Below are 22,336 nucleotides of genomic sequence, written 5' to 3' on the forward strand. Positions count from 1 at the left end.
TTGTTGCAATTTTTATTACATCGCTAATCGCGTTTTGGCGCCACGTGTAAACATGTTGCACTGAGCATGGCTCTCACTGCGCATGCGCGCTCTCTTTATTTTTAAGAAGAGTGAGAGCACCATCCATGCACTTGGAGAAATTATGACGAAAAATGGTTTCCTTATTAACATGCTATCTTTGTAAATAATAAAAGTTAGTATAAAGCAATAATTGTTTACTCTTTTACATTGTAATTTAGTTTGAGCTTGATTTTTAGGGGCCTTCAAACTTAAAATGTAACATTAAGATGCATTTTTATGTTAAATGCTTAATGAGCTGAATGGCCAACAGTGCGTATGAGTGATTTCTTTTTATGATGAACGGATGAACTGCTTTTTGGGTACTTTAAGCCAAAACGTAAGAAGGGTTTATTTGTCTTTAATGAAAATATAAGTAAATGTAAATGTGGTTCCTGCTTTAAAGCTATTTTTCAAAACCCGGCACAGGCAACCGTGCGTATGAGTTACTTTAAAAAACACTTTCAATTTATTTATTTATTTATTTTTAATTTATTAAATAATTTTGAATTCTTCCTAACGCTACAAGTACAATAAATACTTATAATTTGGTGCACTAGTCACAATTTGATTTACTTTATGAACATTTAATGCACAATATTAATTTTTTGACCCCCTGCCCTTCTCTCAGTGTACTCTCCCGCCAGCCGGCCAGCGTATAAGTAGAGGCGGCCAAAGCGAGATGGCCTCAAAACGAACAGAGCCATCGAACGGCAAAGGTGCGCGCATTAAGGTTCTCCCCCACAAACAGACCAACCAACAACAAAAAAAAAACAGAAAAAAACAAAAGTGAAGAACGAGACCAACAACAGAAAAGGAAAAGAAGAAAATCAAAACAAACGAGAACAGCCGTTTATTTCTTTTTGTTTTGTGTTTATCTCACTCGAAAGAGAGAGGTTCGAGATCGAAAAAGAGAGTACTGAGAAGTGATCAAGATGGCGTTCATGATGCCCGTGATGAAGAACAATTACGATATTTACAAGGACACGCGCTCACGCAAAACGTCGGAATGTTCGAATGCGAGTAGTAACGGTACGACGGCTTTGGCCACCGCTCTTGGAACGCCGGCGCAGGAGCAGAAGCAGCAGCGACGCCGCAAGGTGTCCGAATGCAAATCGGAGAGTTTCGCCACGTCACCGTCGCACGGCCAATTGGGCGCCAGCTCGGCGGCCCATCAAAGGATGCAGATGCAGCGGTGCCACAGTTCGCGCGCTTTTCCGCGCAACGCATCGCGCAGCTCGCACGGTTCGATGCAACAAATTGTGTCGCCCACGCGCAGTAGTCCGCCCAGCCGTTCGCATACCGCCTCGGCACTGGAAAGGCAGGCGGCCGCCCAGGCAGCGGCCATAAATCAGAAGCAACAACAACAACAGCCAGCTGGTGCAGTGGAATCTTCCAATGACTATACGAAGTTCCATTTGCGTTTGGTCGACAAGCTGCGTAAATCCTTTCGCAAGGATAGCGGTAAACGGTCATGAGATCATCACAAACACAATCACAATCGCAGCAACAGCAACAGCAACAACCACAACTACGACAACAACAATGCCAGCAGCAGCAGCATGGCGCTCCTTTCCATTACCAGCAACCACAACAACAACAACAACAACAATAGCGAGAGAGATGACCCCACTTCCAGTGGAAGATCACCTGGCCTCCATTTGGGAGAGAGCAGTGCTAGAGCTAGAGCGGCCACGGATGAGGGGGAGTTGAGTGCAACAGAGAGCGGGGAAGTAGTAGACACTTCCTGGCAGAGGGGAGCACAGCCACGAGCACAGACTTCGCCGAGGAAGAGCAAGGAGGAGAGAGGGAGAAGAGCAGCCCCAGCAACCAGGGAGAGAGGCATGGTCAATCGGTTGGGGCGACGCTTCAGGCGCTACTGTAAATTCCTGGCCACCTCTCGCGGGACACAGGCGTCGGCAGAGGACGAGGCAGAGGCCGAAGCAGAGGCAGAGGTCAGCTCCATGGAGCAGCTAACCGGCAGCAGGAGCAGCAGTCGCAGTCGCAGTCGGCGTCGGCGCAGCAGCAGCATTGGAAGTGCCAGTAGCCGGCTAAAGATGCGACTGCGACGCTGCACTTCGTCGCCAGGATAAGAGGGAGATGGCTAATCACCAACTAGGTCGGAGCGAGAGAGAGAGATAGGAGAGACTGGAAGTGAAAGAGAGAGTGGGTGCAGCGGCGTAGCCAAAAAGGGGGTTACCAAAAGTCACTTAACCTAGTTATTGGCGGGCAACAGAAAAGTGAGTTGGCGTTTAGAGTTGTTGGTGCAAATTTTGTTTGAGCATAATCCACATAATCTACACACATACATATATAAATTTCGGTGTACATATGCAAACTATTTAAATCTATATATATATATCTGAACCTATAAATACAAACTAAAGTCCCAAATGTATAATTACATTAATTATATGTATTTATGTATGCCAGGCTTCCAAATATAGAACCTAGAATTCCTATCCCAAAACCAAAACCAAATCCTCTCCAAAAAAAAATATTAAAACACTTATTTTTTTGTAACTGCGGTTTCGCAACTAGAGGAAATCTGAAATTGCAACTGCCAATTGCATTGTATAACGAAGACCACATCAGCAACAACCCAAAAACAAGACAAACCACTTGAGAGTCTAACAAACAAACTAGAAAAAGAACCACGGATTTTTACCTTTTCATTTTGTAATTGCATAATTACGAGGCGCAATTGACAATATACTTTTGAATGCATTGCGAACAAAATAAAAGAGAATAAATAATAACAAAAAGGCGAAAAAAACGAAGCAGCTGAAAACAGACTTAATATTATATCGCATTACATATATACACCCATGTACTTGTACTAAAAAATATACATACATATATATATATACAAAAATGTACCTAGACGCAGCTAATTTTAAGCAACAATTAATGTTATTTGTTTTTTTTCTTAGCTAGTAATTTTGTAATTACAGAAACATACACGGCAAACGAAACAAATACAAAAAAAACTCTGACAAAAAACCAAATAAATAAAAAGTATCAAAAAAGTATATGGAAAAATAAATCCAAAGACTGTGTCATTTCATTTGCACGCGAAAACATTTAAATGTCAGCAGGGGGAGGGAGAGAGAGAGAGAGCGAGAGAAAGTCAGAGGGAGAGAGAGAAAAATGCAACTGCAGCCAAGTGCGCAGAAAATGCGTTTCATGGGGAGGGGGAAAACGCAGGGGAAGCCCCCAATTCGGCCGCAATTAGACCCACTCTCGCCATCCCGCTCCCGCTTCCGCCCTTTTTCATCCCCCTCGCACACGCTACTCTTCATGGGAACGAGGTATGCGGAAGCAAAGATGCGCAACGCGCGGAAAGGCAAATGCAGAAGAAAGATTTGCGAGTACAGTGATCCCTCGTAGCGTAGGGTTAACAGGAAAATATGTATGTGCAGTTTGGATGTAATTTTATCTTAAAACTTAGGTTCGAATAACACAAGGACTCTTTGAGGTACTTAATCAAGCCAATAAATATACAGATATAGGTACAGTGCTAACCGAAGAATAACTTTCACAGGTTAAATTCTATCCCATTACTAAATTTTAGATCATACCCAAAAGATACTTGTAAAAAAGTTGTAAGTAAAGTAATACAAAGAATTTTACAATATTACTATTATTAGTTAGTAATATTGTAAATAATATTGTAAATTCCTAACTAATAATAGTAATATTGTAAAATTCCTTATATTACTTTACTATATATATCAAGAGGAAGATTTCTAAGCGGTGTATAAAAGTAGAAAGGTGATCAATATCGTCAGAACTTAATAAAAACTTTCACCCAAACGTTATAGTACCATTTTAAGTACTTCATAAAAACAACCTAATAACCAATCATATTAAAAATCTATGAACCTTAAAAACCTCTCAACTGAACTAAGAGAAGTTCATAAATAAAACCAAGTTATTATTTGCCCTGTTTCGTAAGTCTTCATTTGGTTTTATAGTTATTGGCTAATAAAGCACAGAGGATGCAACAGTTAATAAGTAGTTGTGTAATACGGCAAACTGAATTTAAGTTAGTCAACTTAGTTCCAATAACTATGAGACATACAATGAAAGCACCCTTCTTACCACTAAACCATAAAACCCTTAAAAGTCAATGGTGTTTTGTTATTAACCCTAAAGTTAAAGCCCCCGAAGGGATTTTATTTTTACGACTGCAGTGCGCAGTTGCATAGTATCTGGAGACACAAAGTATCTGGCATGTTCCACAGCGATTCCCGTATACCCCAATCAAGAGCGTCATGGCAGTGTCAACCTTGACCTTTGGACGCAGCAGCGACGAATTGAATTGCCTGAAACAATTTGGCGTGTGTCATATTGTTAAAATCGGTTGGCGAACAAAAGGGGGGGCCTTTTTCGGGGGACTTGTGGGTATCCACTCAGCGCGACACACATTTCAAATCTAGGCGAAACCCACATTTGTTGAAAAAAAATTTATAAAAATTCTACAATTCAATTTCAATTGAGGAATATGTATCTGAAAAGCGGTTCGAGCGGTGGTCCAAAATAGATGTACAAAGATATGATGTATAGAAATGTATTTGTATTTCAGTGGCTCTCTTTCAATTTCGATGCGTTGACGATTTTTCAATTTTGATTTGTTGTGATTCGCGCATGCAGCAAATTAGCGGAAATAAATCGAAATTTTAGCATGCTAAACTGGGCAAACGTGAAATGAACAGCTGTTCCATCCAATCGAAACTAAGTATAACTATAATTGAAACTGTGAAAGCAACAGATAAATGTAAACACAGTTGCACTTGTTTAAATATTATTTATTATCTTTGAATGCCAGTTCTGGACCTCAGCACTCCAGATCTTAAAATAGAATGTGGAAACAATCTCAGAGTTGTTATGAGAGGGCTTCTATAAGTTGGCATTTTCAACATATTATATTATTATATTTACTATAATCCATCCTTTGATAAGGTAACCAAAGAATCTTGGATTTGCTATGAAGGGGATTCTACTTTCAACATATCATTTCTATCCAGTAACTATTATTTATTATATTATAATCCAGCCCTTAATAAGGTAACCAAAGATGATTATTTGGTAGGTAACCAAAGAATCTTAGAATTGCTATGAAAGGGATTCCATAAGTTTACCAACTTTCAACATATAATTTCTATCCCATAACTATTATTATTTTTAAGGCAACCAAAGATCATCTGCTTTGGAAAACCCATCAGTTCGGAATTGAGCGGGTTCTATTGTTTAGTCTCCTTATCTGTGGGCATTTTTGTTTATCCCCGCATTTTGCAGAGTCAGTTGTTATCTTTCGATGATATTCTGGTGCTTTCCAAAAACCGGTTCGAGTTAGCTAGCCGGCAGATTTTCAACTTCACACGGCCATAAAAACCGATACGCAGTTAGCCATCTAGATATCGGCGTAAATATCGCAGATAGGCTAATGTTATGCATTCATAAATGTCAACTATGGTGATGATTTAACAGCCCTCCCTCGGTTAGATGAATGATTATGTGATATACTATGTGCGCCTGTCCATTTGCCTTGCATTACTCGGTTGAATGTGATTTCGATGCCTTATGTGCATAAGTAGATACCCACACATATGTAATTCGAGATGAGATGCCCCCTGCATAGTCATCGGTTATATCGTAACATTGTTGTTGGCCTGTGGTTGTGCAATTCCTTTCGCCAATGTCAATCGAATACTGCATCTATATATCTCTTCCTCCCCATTGCATTTCCCCTCCCAGTTGTTTTCTCCATTGTCAGCATAAACAACAAACAACTCACTCAAGACATCATCAAAACAACAACAAGTTAATGGTTGAGGGATATGAATCTAAGAATCAGAACCAGGAGATCTGTTTGAACATGGTACTTACATGGATCTGTATTAAATAATAATATCATCTAAGAATCAGAACCAGAGGAACTGTTTTTACATGGTACTTACATGGATCTTTACTAAATAATAATATCAGGAGATTATTTGCTATATAAAACAGATCACCTGATTCTTAGATTCTTATCCCTATAATATTAATATAATAATAAATATTAAAAATAATTACGTTATTATCATGTTCATTTGAATAGTTTCGTATATTTTTGGATCGGACCTTGACATTGTGACTCATTGTTTCAGTTTCCATTTGTTCTATTTTTTTCCCTTTACCAACACTATTATACGGTTTTCTAAGTGGGGTCCTTGCATTATTTTAGGTAGTATTCTAATAATAAATATAAAAAATAATTACCTTATTATTATACCGTGTTCATTTGAATATTTTCGTATATTTTTGGATTGGACCTTGACATTGACTCATTGTGTCGGTTTCCATTTGTTCTTGTTCTTTTTTTTCCCCCTTACCAACACTATTATACGGTTTTCTAAGCAGGGTCCTTGCATTATTTTAGGTAACGTCTAACGTCTTATTCGGTTCCAACATTCTTCTTATCTTTGCCCTTGCTCTTACTGTTTTTGCTTTTGTTTGGTTTTCACTGGTTCTCTTTGAAGGAATTTGTTGTTTTTTCTTTCTATTTGCTAATTTACGAGTCACTTGAAGACGAGTGACAGGCGGTGGGAAAAAAAGGGGGGCCAACTATTGTGTTTTCTATGTTTATGCGAGGCAACAGGTTTTCATTGGCATTAACCCCCTGCGGCCCCCATTCCCCACTTTTTTGTTTTCTACTTTTTTTGTGTTTTTGCGCCTTGCGCGTGCCGCATTCAATTTGATGCTGAATCGAACATTTATTGAGCAATTTCCAGTTCGATCCTCTTCTGGTCGCGATACAATGACGCCAACAATGAAATGTATTGTTGTGCTTAACCCCTATTTGCCCCCTGGCCTCCCTTGAGCAACAATAATTCGATTACGTGTGCTACATTTCTGCGGTTGGTCAGTTCGGTGGTTATCTAATTGCAGAAGTGGTCACAGTTCCTCGGAATTAGGTTACATCAAGAATTTCCCGTTCTTGAATTATGAAAATCTGTTCAATTATGTTTCCAATAGATATCGTAAATTATAGCCTTAAGGAAAATACAAAATTCGAATTATTACATTTTGGGTTCGATGATTATCTAATTGCAGAAGTGTTCACAGTTCCTCCGAATTAAGTTATATCAAGAATTTCACGTTCTTGAATCATGAAAATCTGTTAACTTATGTTTCCAATAGATTTCGTAAATGATACCCTTAAGGAAAATATTCCATATTCGAATTATTTTATTATTTGTTCGATGATTATCTAATTTAAAAAGTGTTACAGCTACTCGAAATTTAGTTATATCAAGAACGTTTCGTTCTTAAATTCTTGAAATCAGTTCAGTTATGTTTCCAATAGATTTCGTAAATGATACCCCTAAGGAAAATACAAAATTTGAATTATTTCATTTTTAATTCGATGATTATCTAATTACAAAAGTGTTACAGCTCCTCTAAATTTAGTTCTATCAAGAGCATTTCGTTCCCCCCTTTAATCAGTTCAGTTATGTTTCCAATAGATTTCGTAAATGATACCCCTAAGGAAAATACAAAAATCGAATTATTTCATTTTTAATTCGGTGATTATCTAATTACAAAAGTGTTACAGCTCCTCTAAATTTAGTTCTATCAAGAACATTTCGTTCTTGAATTCTTGAAATCAGTTCAGTTATGTTTCCCATAAATTTCCTCAAATATACCCTCAAGAAAAACACAAAAATTCGAAATACTTCGTTTGTTGTTTATTTTTTATAGTCGCTGTTTACGTTTCGTGTGCTAGTCTTTTGGCAGCCCCAAATTGTTTACCCCGATCTGTTGTTTAGCCCAAGATCAAGGTGAGGTTGTATAACTATAACCCGAATTCCATTGACGTCACCCGCGATTCGAGTGGCGGGGGTGGAACTAAAAGGGGGCCAAGCTTGCGGCTTATCCTGATGCCAGGGGTCAGGGGTGAGTTGAGGTTCTTTTAGGGGGTGGGCGAGCAGTGACAGCGGGAATTAGCGACCAACTGACGGCAGCAAAAGTGAAAAAAGAGATAAGCGCACTTATGTGTAACCAAAGAGGATAAACGCAATGCACGAATCGCGAACAAAGAGTCCTTTAGGTTGCCTAGTACTAAGTAATATTATTGCATTTCTATTTTAATAACTATATTTTTGGTATATATTTTCATGATCTAAAGATTATGGCTAAAATCTAAGAAATTCGGTTTTAGGTTTATACCTTTTAGGTCCTTAGATAAACATAAGTTTTTATATCCATCAAGTCTTATAAACGACAATCACGTGCCTTATTTCGTTTTCTGGTTCTTTCCATTGAAATATTATATATTAATGTACGAGTATGTGGACTCAATCAGTGATTGAATTAATGTTCCCAATTGAACAGGCCGCAGTGTCAGTGGAAAATTCCCAAAAAACTCGCTAGAAAGAAATGGCCAAAGAGGGAAAGAGAGAGAGAGACGGGCGGTGGGTGGTACAGGAGGGGCGTGGCAGGGTGCAAAGGGCGCAGCTTTCGCTCTCCTCATCGATTAAACAACGCGATTGGCGAAAAGGGGGGCGAAGGACGCTCAAAGGACCTGACCTAGTCAAAGTTCGCCTCTCACGCGCCTCTCCCAAACGCAGTGACATTTACTCTCTGTCGCTCTCTCGCCATATGCGTAGAGGCGATGGCAAAAAGGGGGGACCACCACCCACAACCACTCTCTCTGAAAACTACTGACAAACTTCGTTACGGTTATTTAATTATTGCAAACATAAAGTGCACATTTTATTGGGCAGAAATTCATTTAGACCGGGCAATATATTGACAAAACTTGCTTAATAATCAAATTATCAGGCTTTGTTGTGACTAAAGTTTATGGTGTAAAATATAGCAGTGTATCATCTCAAAGGGGTCAAAGTGCACTGATTACGGATCGTGGGCTGGGCAACCTAGTGTGGAATCTAATTGTGGATGCTGCAAAAGCTCTTTATGCAGCAGATAAGAAGTGTGTATTAAGCTATTCAACGAGATTAAGCAATAGCAAGATGAACAGCTTGAAAATTATTTGATGTGTTAAGGAAAATCGGGCCGGTCTCTAAGAAAATACAGTCTTTATACAAAACCCTTGAAGGAAATTGCAGTTACTAGAAAATTAAGTGAGTACACAGAGAGATTTGTTCAAGTACATTGTTCTTGAATTGAGAACATTCGTTCTTAAAAACCGTCTAAGTACATTTTGGCATCAATGTTCTCAATACTAGAACAATATGGTGAGAAGAAAAAATTTTAGTTGAGTTTACTTAACCACTTTTTGATAAGCATACACTACTGACTGGACTTATAGTTAATTTTTTGAGATATACAATGTAAATACCGCCAATTCAACTTGATTCGAGCAAAATGAAAATATTTTCAACTTCAAAAATGTTGTTATATTTTTAAGAACATTTTCAACTCGGATGAGAACGTCAGAATTTTCTCTGTGTATTATTTAAATTTAAGTAAAGCTTATAGAGCTGGTTCTTTGTATTCATTCATATATGGATAATATTTTGACCCCCTTGGTCTGTAAGGCTTTCAAACTACACCCATCTCACTCCCGTTATCCTGCTCTCTCATCTCCCCGGATTTCCTGGCCTCCTTTCCACGCCGCTCACTCTCCCGCTCTCTTCTTCCTTTTTTTGGTAAACGTGTGGAGCAGCACGTAGTCAAAAAAGGCTGAAAATGAGGAAAACGCAAGCCGGCTTTGGTCCCGTGACCCCTGCGCCTTGCCTTTTGGCCTGTGTCAAGGACATTCAACTCACGGCCTGCCTTCGATTAGCGGCATTTATTGATTTCCGTCGTGTTGTCATTTTTTGCCGTGCGACTTTCCGGCGTTTTCGTTGTTCAGTTTTACTGTCAAAGTGCGGGTATTAAGTGCAGGTACAGGTATAATTGCCCAGGTGAAAATGAATTTTACAAAGTCTCGGCCTTGGCTTTAAGGCGGGGTCAGTGATCCCCCCGGCCTGCCCCCTGAAAATAGTCATCAGGTGACTGGAATGTTGTCTCTCTTACACCGCAAAAAAAAGAGTTTGATATTATGGTGATAAATCGAAGTTATTTTTGAATGACTCTCTTGGAAAACAAAAGCCCACAAAATGTGTTGTTTATAATATTTACATATGCAAATTACTTTTAAATTATCATCATAATATTATGCGATCTTCATATGATTTACTTTCTGTGTATCAAAAACGTGCTGCGAATCGAAATACCAAAGCAAAGAGATAGACAAAGCGAAAGAGGATAAGGAGGAGACCGCAAAAGGCATCGAAGCGAGCGCGGCTTAAGCGAACGAGTGAGCAAAACAAACGAGCCGAGGGAAAAGAGAAAAACAACGTTTCAAGTGAAAGTCGAACACAAGCACCGAAAAGGAGAGGGAACAGCAAATTGGTAAGAAATGAAATTCAAGCCAAGCTGCTGCTGCTGCTGCTGCTGCTCTTCTTTGGTATGTTGGCCACAAAAACAACAAGCAGCGACAGCGACGCCGACCGAGAACCACTGTAACCATGTAGGGTGGACCTTCATAGGCAGATCAAGATCACAGATTTTTAGCAAAATCAGCAAATCCAAAGTATAGGAGTTACCACAATTCCCTTTTTAATAAACATGGCTATATTACGCATACGACGCATAGGCCCAATTGATATACATACATAAATACATCTTACTTAAAATATTTATATTTTTATAAATGAGCATAATTACTACAATAAGAACATTAAGCAGAACAGAATGTTAAAACCTTCATATAATATGTATGTTTCCTGGTTGCAACAAATAAACATCAACATTGCGTATGAGTGATAATATATATAATATATAATATATGTTTTTGGTATACATTTTTGCCTTCACGGGGGCTTAAACAAAATTCAAATGGTGCAGTCAGATCCTAGATTTCCCATAGATACTTATAGATATTACCAGGGTCCACCCTAGTGCATATGCAGCAGCAGCGGCAGAGGCAGCATGTTAATAACAGACGCCTCGGAATAATTTTTTTTTCAGGTTATTTCTGACGCGTTAACACGGCTCGGAACCACAACCACTGGAAGTCGAAGCCAGGCGCCGAGCAATTGGACTCCACGGCAGTCAGTCAGTCAGTTGGCCAAGATCGCGCGAGAGGCTTAGACACGCAGCCAGTGGATCAGTAGCCCAGTAACTAGAGTTTCGGATCGGTCGCACTAACTGATCGAGTAAATATAGCATATCACCTCTGGGAAATGTGCGAAACAACCACCTGACATCCCAAAAGTTTTATTCGTGTGGTAATATCGAGGTAACAGCAGTTCCCAGCATTCAAACCATCTCCGTTCATAAAGGCCACTTCAAATTGGTAAGTAAGTCTTTGGCATGCAAAAGAAAGTTGAGTAATTGCCATTAATGGAATGCCAAAATTGTCAATGAAAGTCTGGGTTTTTTAAGGGGTTATAACAAAATCTCAAAGGAATTGGGCCATATAAATGTAATCCGCTTGGGAAAAGTCATGGAGCCCTTGTCATTGCTATAATTTTATTCAGTTTCCCAACGAAAAATCAATAATATATTTGGCTTCGTTTAAGAAAATGTTCAGGTGTTAATTCCATTACCATAGTGAAAGTTCTTATGCCCGGGCATTGACCGACTTACAAACATTCCATTAATTGAACTATATGAAAAAATAAAAATATAAAGATTTCTAAATTACAATTTTAATTTCTCTTATGTTAACACCATCTTAAAGTATCTTATAATGATTATTAAATTAATTACTAGGCTTAGAGAACATTTTTTCATTGTATGTCTAGTTAAAGTTAGTGAACTTCCAATACTAACCAGTATCCAAAGTCTAATAATTATGGTTTAGCTATAAAGTTCTAGGCCCGGACCTCTGGTAACACTACATTTGATTGAGCCATTTTAAAATGCTTGATTCTGGATTCTAGACAGCATTGTAATGCCATAAAATGTAATGACTTTTAAATCTAAAATGATTTGCTAGATACAACGCGCAGCGAGCAACTTAAGTGAATTACGAGAAACCAGTTGTTCAGGTGCAAAACCACTTGAGATTTCGGGGTCAGCGGGGCCTTCAACTTGGTCACTCCCCTCCTGAGATTTCCCATCTTGACTTATTTTTACCTTACCCCATTGTACCGCTTTTCGGAGTGGCCCTTTTCCCCCCATTTCCTTTCGGATAAACATATATATATAAACTTTCTTTTCTCTCTTTTGTGTAGAATTCAAACCGAAACCCGAAGAGACCGCCAGTGAAACCGGAGAATCACCGATCGATCGTATCGATCGCTTAGCCAGCTATGTCGGAGGCTGCCACGCCCCCAGGATCAGTGCCAGGATCAGGATTTCCACCTGGTTTCGATCCCGCCGCCGAATCGGTCGAGAAGACCCTTTGCTTCCGTGGCTTCTGGGCCTGGGCAGTGCTGATTCTCCTGATCGCCCTCGGCATATCGCTCTTCATGTGGCTGCTGCGCAAGTGCATCCAGGGACCGGCCTACCGGAAGGCCAACCGTATCGACGGCAAGGTGGTGATCGTCACCGGCTGCAACACGGGCATTGGCAAGGAGACCGTCTTGGAGCTGGCCAAGCGGGGTGCCCGGATCTATATGGCATGTCGGGATCCCGGGCGCTGCGAGGCCGCCCGCCTGGAGATCATGGATCGCAGTCGCAATCAGCAGCTCTTCAATCGCACCTTGGACTTGGGTTCGCTGCAGTCGGTGAGGAATTTCGTGGATCGTTTCAAGGCCGAAGAGACCCGGCTGGATCTACTGATCAATAATGCTGGCATAATGGCCTGCCCGCGGACCTTGACAGCCGATGGTTATGAGCAGCAGTTCGGGGTCAATCATTTGGGACACTTTCTGCTCACGAATCTTCTATTGGATCGCCTGAAACACAGTACGCCCAGTCGAATTGTGGTGGTCAGTTCGGCGGCTCATCTCTTTGGACGCATTAACCGGGAGGATTTGATGAGCGAGAAGAAGTACGGCAAGTTCTTTGGGGCCTATAGCCAGTCCAAGCTGGCCAATATACTGTTCACACGCAAGCTAAGCGCAATTCTCAAGAATTCGGGGGTCACGGTGAATTGCTGTCATCCGGGCGTGGTGCGAACGGAGCTTAATCGCCATTTTGCGGGACCCGGCTGGATGAAGAGCGTCCTCCAGACGGGATCCCTGTACTTCTTCAAGACCCCTAAGGCTGGGGCCCAGACCACCCTGCGATTGGCACTCGATCCCCAGTTGGAGGGCTCGACGGGTGGCTACTATTCGGACTGCATGCGCTGGCCCCTGGTTCCCTGGGCTCGGAACATGGAGACCGCCGACTGGTTGTGGCGGGAAAGTGAAAAGCTAGTGGGTCTGCCGCCCCTAGAGCCACCGCCCAGCCAAAACCATAATCAAAACCAGAACCAGACACAGAACCCAACCCATAATGGTAATGGTACCCAAAATGGTACTGGTAATGGTAGTAGTACCAATCCCGGAACTCGGGAAATGCAGTCCGTCGAAACGGTGGTGGTCAATCGTTCATAGTTGTAGTCAAAGTCCTTGAGAAAAGGGTTCACCACAGTACAGACCTTGCTATTAATTTATTCCTTATAATATTGCGTGTTTAAGTACCCTTGGGAAGACCCCGTACAATCGACAGTCGAGTTCGGAATGAGGCCAGTTAAAATTAGCTAAAGTCTCTGATTTTTCTTATAGAGAGCATATAATATTTAAGAAATTTTTTTGTATCTTTAACAATGTTTTTAAATTTGGGTACCTAATAAAATTGTTACAAGTTCCATTGTGACTTATACCCTATATACTTATATCTACATTTTCAAAAGAGATTATTGAAAGATTTCAGTTCTTAAGGTGTTGGTAGTGAGTTTATATCTGAGAATATGACTTGTAAAATAAATAGTTTAACTGTCGACTGAAACTACATATTTCCCAGGGTATTTTAGTCTTCGGTCCTCGAAGTTAGCTTTTTTAATACTCTTTTTTTTTAGTTTGTTCTGTACATAATTTTAAGCGAATGAAAACCCATTAAAATAAAAGTTAAACCCGACATGCAATCCTCTTTTGGACTCTCCTTTTTTACCTTCTCTTTACCTTCTCTCTCTCCTTTACGCCTAAAAAAGGAAAAGAGAAAAAAGAAACAATAACAATCAGCATAAAGCGAACAATTTACGACAACAAAGCAAAATCAACGGTCGATGCCACTGCACTTTCGTGTGCGAGGGAGAAGGCGATATGGGGGCATGGTGGGGAAAGGGGAGGGGGAGGGGGAGAGCGTGAGTGGGTGAGTAAGGCAGGTGAGTGCGAGAGCGAGTGAGTCAGACAGTCAGTCAGTCAGTCCCATTGTTGGCCCACAGTGGGCCAAACGGTGTAATAAGCAACTAAAATATTGTACTCCTAAGTTAAAAACAATTATAGTACATTTGCAGCTAAATTTCTTGGTTATCTAATTCTTTTTAGAAAGTAAATACATAAAGTTGTTTAAAAAAATTTGCAATTAAATCATTACAAACAACTACTTTTGTTATACTTGAAAGAGCATAGACAATTATGCATTTCCCCTAATTACACCCACTGTGCACCCGTTCGCTCATCCACATGCCATTAGCATTAACAAAAATCACATAAAGTGGGCTAGAGCGAGAGGGGGCGAGGGGGCGGGCTGAAGGTGCGAGTGAGAGGGAGGGGGAAGCAGTGCAATTAAACCCATGCATGCCCGCGGGGGTCGTTCTGGTTGCGCTGGCAATCGGGGTGTGCCAAAAAAGTGAAAATCACAAAACCCCAACTGATTGCGCCGCTTTTGAGTCGATCAATTAGCCTCGGCAAATCTAAACGTAACGCTGCAATTCAGATGCTTTTAATGGGCCTGCTCTAGAAAATTACTTTCCTACTATGGGAAGTACATAGCTATTTTGATACACTCACCCATCTTCTTTCTCATGATTTCATTATATTTTTATAATTTTAGAAAGAGTGTGGCTTGCAATATATACAGAACAAACATTTATAGCCAAATTGGAGTTGTTTTAAGCTTAATAGCTCACTAGCTTTAAAATCGGGATCCCATAACTTAAGTTATGGAACCTAGAAGTGCAGCTTTTAGTTTCCATCCTGAACACCATTGGAAATACTTAAAAGTCCAACATTAATATAGCCTAAAATTTTAACATATTTTTAAAAGCACCATTTAAATTTAAATTATTATTAAAGAATTCAACCACAAATTTATAGAGGTAAAATAGGTAACCAATAGTTCAAGTTATTGAATTTAGAAGTCCAGTTTTTGGTTCCCATTCTGTAATCCATTGGAAATACGGAAAAATCGATCTTAAAAAAACAAATTTTAATGCAGATTATTAGAGAATTTAACCACGAATTCATAGAGGTATTCCACTTCAAAATCGGTAGCCAACAGATCAAGTTTTGGAATTTAGAAGTCCAGTTTATGGTTCCCATTCTGAAAGACATTGGAAATACGGAAAAATCGAACATGAAAAGGGGCTAAAATTTTGACCCTTCTTAAAAAAGAAAGATTGTCATGTAAAATGATAGAGAGGTCAATCACAAATTTATAGAGGTATCTCACTTCAAAATCGGTTTCCCATAACTCAAGTTATGAAATATAGAAGTGCAGTTTTCCTTTCCTAAAAATTTTTCTTATAGTATTACATATAACATAAAATATATTTTAGTTTCATCCAGAAAACGTCGTATTAGTCGACTAGTAATCACTTAGATAACACCTTTTATTAAAAAGGTTTAAGCCACTTCTAGGCCGTCCAGGGTTAAGGGAAGCCGCTTCAGTTACACTAAAAATTGCAATGGAAATTTCCACTCGTGAATGAGTGTCTTTTGATTGCGTGCCACCCCCTTTTGCGCCCGGTCGCACCCCCAAAACCCCCCTGGAACAGCTGTTGCATTGGCTGAAACCTCGGCGCCAAGTGAATTTGATCGATAAGAGGCGGAAAATGAAAGGGGAGAAACGCGCGGAAAACCTTTGTAAAATGACGAAACTGTTAGAAAATGCTCAAATCTCAAAAAAAAAAAGAAGAGGAAAATAGTACGTAATTTGTGGGTAATTGGGTAGTAAGACAAAACTGTAACAGGTGTTTTTCCAGGGGAACCATTACTATAATGCCGCCAAAATACAATGGCATTTTATTTATCTTTGAGCATTTCGAAATACCCGGTTTTTTCCAGAAATTTCTGGTGTCGTTTCACCATATGCATTCAAATGGGTTTCAATCAAATCGACACAATACAATTTCAGGCAATCATTAAATTAAAGCTGCATGGGAAATCAATTTAGTGTTGTTATTCAAAACGCGAAAGAATTTAAAAATATCAAAACAAATATTATTATACATATGTAGATATAATTTGATTCTTAAGTTACCTATCGATTACATTCTTTAATTTATTTAAATTTGTATTACAATAAACCAGTGGAAAATTTTGCAAATTTTGATGTTTAGATGACGGGGACTTGGAAATCGGGTAGTCATGACATTGATAAACCGAATAAAGACCTTCTTTGAGGCACGTTTTCAGATTATGTGGTTTTTGTACATATTATATGTTGGCATACCCATCCAAATATGAAATCGAAATCGATTCGACGATGGAAGATTCAAGAACTCTCGAGTCTTAATGTAAACAAAAATAACGCATAGCTATAGCCTTTCCATCCGTTCCAATCTCAAGTTGTCGATGATCGCAGAGAGTTGTAAAATTGTAGAAATGTGACTTTCAGATAATAGAGGCCCTTTTTTATGGGGCGACTCGCGGGAAGTGTACGATAATAGTAATTGGCACTCATATTAACCTACCACAATTCCCTTATCAATTTATAAATATTTGCTCAGACCCCACTAGGTTGTTTGGTATTTTATACAACATTTTCGAGACCTAATATGATGATATAATGAATTTGATATAAAAAGTATTTAAGTGTTTGCTTAGGTTTGTTTTTGTGAAAATATAGACTAGAATACAACTTCCAGATATTTTATATGATTTAATATAGGTAATACTTTGTAATCCGTTTTGTAATCCTTTGTAATAATGTTTCAATCTACTTAAAAAAATGAAAATTCGTTATAAACTTAAACAATTTGTAATATATTCCAATGCAATTGGCAACTGGCATTCATTCATCTGGACGGAAAACTGATTGCTACGTTAAGCACAAGTTGAGACAGATTTAAATTTACATTTACCCATTCCCCCGATCGGATATCTATGATGGGATGGGTAACGGAACCCCCATATAGTAATACATATATTGTACTTTGGTACTTTGTACTCCCCTCTGACGCATTCAACTCGGGATATTTAGATTGCAATCTTGGTTCTCATGTGATAGTGCGTCATTAACCCTTTTCCCACTCAAACCAACTATTTGTGCTTACGTAGATACTTCAGTGTCTTAAGTTCCGGAATGCTTTAAATTAGATGATAGTTACTGGCGATTTCACAATCATGTTAAATAAAAAGTAATAACTAACACACAGAGAGAATTATCCAAGAACATTGTTCTTAAATTGAGAACATTCGTTCTTGAAAACCGTGTAAGTACATTTTGGTATCAATGTTCTCAATATTAGAATTGAGTTTATTTAACAACTTTTAAGTATACACTACGGACTGAACTATTAGTTTATTTGTTGAGATATGCAATGTACATAAATACCGCCCATTCAACTTGATTCGAGCAAAATAAAAACATTTTCAACTTAAAAATGTCGTTCTGTTTTTAAGAACATTTTCAACTCAGATGAGAACGTCAGAATGATTACAAATTAATAATATACCAATTGTTAAGCCCCAAGCTTTGCTGTTTCTACGGATATAACAGCTGTAGGATACTACGCAAATATGGCTAAACAAATAGCAGTTAGAGGGTTAAGCGGGCAAAAACTTTCCATTCATGGGAATTCGCTGAATGATCTTCAATTGACGATCGGCTGAGTCAGTTACGAGCTTTTCCGACATCGCACATCGATCGTCAATCGGCGATAATTGGTTCAAGGTCGTTTTTTCAAGGGGGGGGTCAAGAAGTGACACGCCCGCTAATAAATATGCCGCGAAAAACGAGAAAACAATGGATAGGTGACAGCCGAATGGCCGAACTTTAAGTGCAATTTCCACATATAGCCGCTCTAATTTTAGATGCGAAGCGCTGGCGAATTTTTTTAGTGACCATTGATCGCAGCCAAATGCAAAAATTGCTTGGCGACGTGACAAATGCCGTGGCGAAAATAGTATCGCCGATTTCCCTGACATCTTCCCCACAACAGGGCACGTCTTAATGTCTCTAACTAGCACTAAAAATGGGGGAAATGGGGCCAAAGGGGGTTTTCTCTTGGATCTATACAGCTTTGTAAAAACAGAAAATAGAAAAACTTCCTCATGGGGTTTAGCCAATGTAATGTGCACATTTAAATAAGGAAAGATTTTAAAAGATTTATACTTTTATTTATGGGTTTTACAGGCACGGCTTAAACAAAAAACTTAAAAAAATATGCAAATTTCTTATGGGTTAAAAAAAAATTATGTAACTTATTGCTGGAAATTTGTGCAACAGAACACAACAAGTGTTTATCACATTTATTTGTGTAGAAATATTTCAAACGTTGGCCAAAAAATGTGTAAACTAAAACAAATCTCACAATGCATTCCAACCACCTTTTGAAATGGGCGCCCAACTGACGGCGCTGCCACCCCGTGCACATAATCGATTGCCTGGCCGATAACACCACCGATAATAAAGAGCCCCAAAAAAATACCAAAAACCATTGGAAAACCACGAAGGCACTAAAAAATCCGTCACCCAACGGGCCAGACCGCATGCAGCTCTGCTTTTCCACCATCTTGCCGAAGTTGCCACAAAAATTTTATATTAAAATCGCATAGTGTTGACTATTGTGGAAAAAAACCCAGAGCGAAAGGCCGCCAAAAAGAAGTTGGTTGAGAAAGCAGGCGGGGATTGGGATACCGATTCCGATACCAATTCCGAGAGCCGGAGCTGGCCCCATAGCTTCCAGGCGGAGCGAGCGAGATAGCGTGTGTGGAAGGCGAGGTGAAGGAGAGGTAAGCAGAGCAGAGAGGCGAGGCAGGCGAGGTGGAAAGAGGAGCTGTCAGCCGGGAAAACTGAAAGGTGAAAAGGAAAGGAGGCTCTCCTGTCAAATTTCTTTTCGATTCGGAATATTCCCGAAGCAGGACGTACTCACTCCGTACTCCATTTAGGAAAAAAAACTCAGTAGAGTCCCCCCAAGCCAGGCGAAATGAATGCAAAGCGTGTCAAATACGCCACGGTTAAGGAGGAGATCGTGCCCGTGGTCATCCAGCACGATGCCGAGGTGGAGGAGGAGGAGGAGGAGCACGAGCACGAAGAGCATGGGGTCGGGGAGGAGGAGGAGGAGGGCCACGAGCTGCACGAGGATGACGGCCAGGAGGCCCAGTACACCTATGCCTATGCCACCGCCGACGACGATGACACCGAGCATGCGGTGGTCACCCTCAGCGATCGGGAGCACGAGGCCCTGGCCAATGCCCAGGAGGTCATCATCGATGAGAACGGCCATGCTGTGACCCTGCAGCAGCTGGTCGAGAATAGCACTGTCGAAGAGGTGGAGACCATTGAGCAGGGCGACGGGACCCACACCATCCTCCACATTGTGCCCAACATGCACGACGATGACGTCGAGGACGCCGAGGAGGATGAGGAGCTGGAGGAAGGCGAGGAGCTGGACCATGACGATGAGATCGTGACCGTGGAGCACGAAGAGGGCGAGGTGGACGAGGATGACGACGAGGTCGGTTCCATCGTTTTCGAGGGCACCATCGACCAGGCCGAGCAGGATCCGCATTCCCGCAACAAGACCTTCTATTGCCCCAACTGCGGCAATTGCTACAGCGCCGCCGGCTCCCTGAAGCTCCACATGCGCGCCTGCCTGCGCCAACGCAACGAGGTCTCCGCCGAGGATCGCAAGTGCAAGGTCTGCAGCAAGGTTTTCAATTCGGTGGCCTACCTCAAGGAGCACATGATGCGCCACACAGGCGAGCAGCCGTACCGCTGCACCCGTTGCTATCGCAAGTTCGTCGACGAGGGCAAGTACACCGCCCACATGGAGTCGCACAAGCACCAGGACAAGCTAGAGGCCGAGGCGGTGGCCCTGGCCGCCCAACACGGTGGCAAAAAGGTGGTGGTCAAGGAATTCGAATGCGCCTTCTGCTCGCAGAACTTCACTGTGGTCTTCGATGTGGGCCAGGTGAAGCGGCGGTATGCCTGCGATGCCTGCCGCGAGAAGTACTCCAATGCGGAGGCACTGCGTCAGCACAAACAGCAGGTGGAGGAGAAGCGTGAATTCAGCTGCGAGCGCTGCGGCCGCAAGTTCGTCTTCGAGGGCTTCCTGCAGCGCCATTTGCCCACCTGCGATGGCAGCATCAAGCGCCGTCGGGACATGAAGTAGAGGCGGCCACAACGTGATGGCAACTGGCGGCGACGGCAGCAGCTGGAGCCGGAGAAGAAGAAGCAGGAGTCGCCGCCGCCAGTTCGTTACGTTGTTATCAAGCAGGAGGACGATGGGGATGAGGATGGGGAGCAATAGGATGCCCGAACTAGATGATGAGATGATCGGCTAAAGGACGATCAAGATGGGCAGATGGAGCGGACACGCGCCACACACACACAAACACACACCCGCTTTGTTTTTGGGGCTTCGACGACATCTCTCCAAGCAATTCCAAAGGAGAGCGTCTTTCTTTACCTAATTGTACACATACACACATATTACGATTTGATTTTGTTGCCACCTTTATGGCTTTAAAAGAAGGATGATTCGGATGAGCTGATCGGCTAACGTTGGACACACCCGAGGATGGCGATTACGGCCAATGTATAGATATATATTACTTACTTTTAATTACGACTACTTAATGATAGAGCCCCCAAATCACCCGCTATTGTGTAATAACACCCAAAACCTAAATGCTGGCACACAAAACGCCCGTCATATTGATTGTGAATTAAATAAAAATACTAAATCCCATAACCTTTTTATTGGTATTCCCTATAAACCCCAAAATTGTAATTTGTTAATGTCTATATAGTCATTTATATATATATATATATTTTTACCTATATCCTAAGGTTCAATTTATTGTGTAAAACGATTGGATTACCCGCTTATATTTTCATTAAAAATTTTTTTAAACCAAACCGAATGGGATTCCCCGCAACCATTTTATTTGGCCATTTTTGAGCACTGCTCTTGGGACCATTTTGCGGCTGGACGGCAACGCCCCCGCTGGGAAAAACCTCTGGTAACCTCGGTGCTCCAAATCTGAATCCAGAGTACAGGACACAAAACACAAATACACTCAGCATTTTTCAGCCAATCTCAATCAGACATTATAATTGGATGATATTTTTAGCACTTAGGCGGATCTACAAACAAAAAAAAGAAGGAGGAGGCTTAGGCATTAACTAATCCATTAACTTCGGCCGATCTAGGACCAGAGCTTCAGGTGGGCACGCTTGGCGTACGACTTCCAGTCGGAGTGGGCGTAGAACTCCTTGAAGATGGGCGTCACCAGGGTGTCCTCGGGCAGGGTCTTGAAGACGGGCTCGCCGTACCAGGTGCCCACCTCCCAGCCGGGCACGTTCTTCATCAGCTCGGCCTCCTCGTCCCGGTTGCGGCGCAACTGGCGCAGGAATTCCCGATCCCGTTCGGCCACCAAAATGGGAAAGATCACATTCTGGGCGGATCGCATCTCGATCTCGTCGCGCTTCACCTTCTTGGCGGTCAAGTAGTAGATGCCCAGGCCAACGGCCGTGACGGCCACATAGCTGCCGATCATGGTGAAGCCTGCCGATATCGGGGGGTTAGTATATAAAGCCGTAATCTTCACATATTCCATGATATGGCTCACCTGTAAAGTAGCTCTTGGGCGGCACGCGAGCAAAGGGGATCTTCTTGTAGCCGCCCGGCGGGGGCAGGTCCTGTTTCTGGGGGCAATGCGGCACGGCCGTCGCCATGGTGTCTCCTCCTGCGGGCAATCGGATATGTAAGTGGGCTTTAGCCTCGGAAAAATCAACACTTACGCTCGTTTAAAGGGAAAAAACCTGTCGAAAAGTCAAAAAAATGACGTATTTTGCATAACACCTAGTGATGTAAGTTTGGCCGATTTTCCGATATTCTCCTTGTTATCGATTTGTTGATATCGAGCTTTGCCCTCCGCTAGCTGCGGATGGT

The 22,336-nt window shown here is 41.3% G+C and overlaps 4 protein-coding genes across 4 annotated transcripts; 3 read left to right on the plus strand and 1 right to left on the minus strand.

Moving 5' to 3' along the window:
• Nucleotides 1-755: 755 nt before the first annotated feature.
• On the plus strand, nucleotides 756-3,069 carry LOC119557303 (putative uncharacterized protein DDB_G0279653). The gene is given in 1 exon segment (XM_037870013.1): nucleotides 756-3,069. A coding segment is annotated over 1 exon segment (1,158 nt). The 5' UTR covers nucleotides 756-992; the 3' UTR covers nucleotides 2,151-3,069.
• A 5,987-nt stretch (nucleotides 3,070-9,056) lies between these two features.
• Nucleotides 9,057-14,134, plus strand: LOC119557482 (retinol dehydrogenase 12). Its single transcript, XM_037870251.1, has 4 exons — nucleotides 9,057-9,191; nucleotides 10,295-10,467; nucleotides 11,086-11,413; nucleotides 12,297-14,134. The coding sequence occupies exon 4, from the start codon at nucleotides 12,375-12,377 to the stop codon at nucleotides 13,602-13,604; it is 1,230 nt and encodes a 409-aa protein (XP_037726179.1). The 5' UTR covers nucleotides 9,057-9,191; nucleotides 10,295-10,467; nucleotides 11,086-11,413; nucleotides 12,297-12,374; the 3' UTR covers nucleotides 13,605-14,134.
• A 4,780-nt stretch (nucleotides 14,135-18,914) lies between these two features.
• LOC119556046 (zinc finger and SCAN domain-containing protein 2) lies at nucleotides 18,915-21,133 on the plus strand. Its single transcript, XM_037867839.1, has one exon. The coding sequence runs from the start codon at nucleotides 19,364-19,366 to the stop codon at nucleotides 20,549-20,551; it is 1,188 nt and encodes a 395-aa protein (XP_037723767.1). The 5' UTR covers nucleotides 18,915-19,363; the 3' UTR covers nucleotides 20,552-21,133.
• Nucleotides 21,134-21,479: 346 nt separating this feature from the next.
• On the minus strand, nucleotides 21,480-22,321 carry LOC119556048 (NADH dehydrogenase [ubiquinone] 1 alpha subcomplex subunit 13). Its single transcript, XM_037867841.1, has 3 exons — nucleotides 22,186-22,321; nucleotides 22,014-22,130; nucleotides 21,480-21,949 (listed from the first exon to the last, which is right to left on the minus strand). The coding sequence occupies exons 2-3, from the start codon at nucleotides 22,117-22,119 to the stop codon at nucleotides 21,591-21,593; spliced, it is 465 nt and encodes a 154-aa protein (XP_037723769.1). The 5' UTR covers nucleotides 22,120-22,130; nucleotides 22,186-22,321; the 3' UTR covers nucleotides 21,480-21,590.
• Between the last annotated feature and the right edge of the window lie 15 nt (nucleotides 22,322-22,336).

The sequence above is a fragment of the Drosophila subpulchrella genome, chromosome X (assembly GCF_014743375.2).
Source record: "Drosophila subpulchrella strain 33 F10 #4 breed RU33 chromosome X, RU_Dsub_v1.1 Primary Assembly, whole genome shotgun sequence".
Taxonomy (NCBI): Eukaryota; Metazoa; Arthropoda; class Insecta; order Diptera; family Drosophilidae; genus Drosophila; species Drosophila subpulchrella.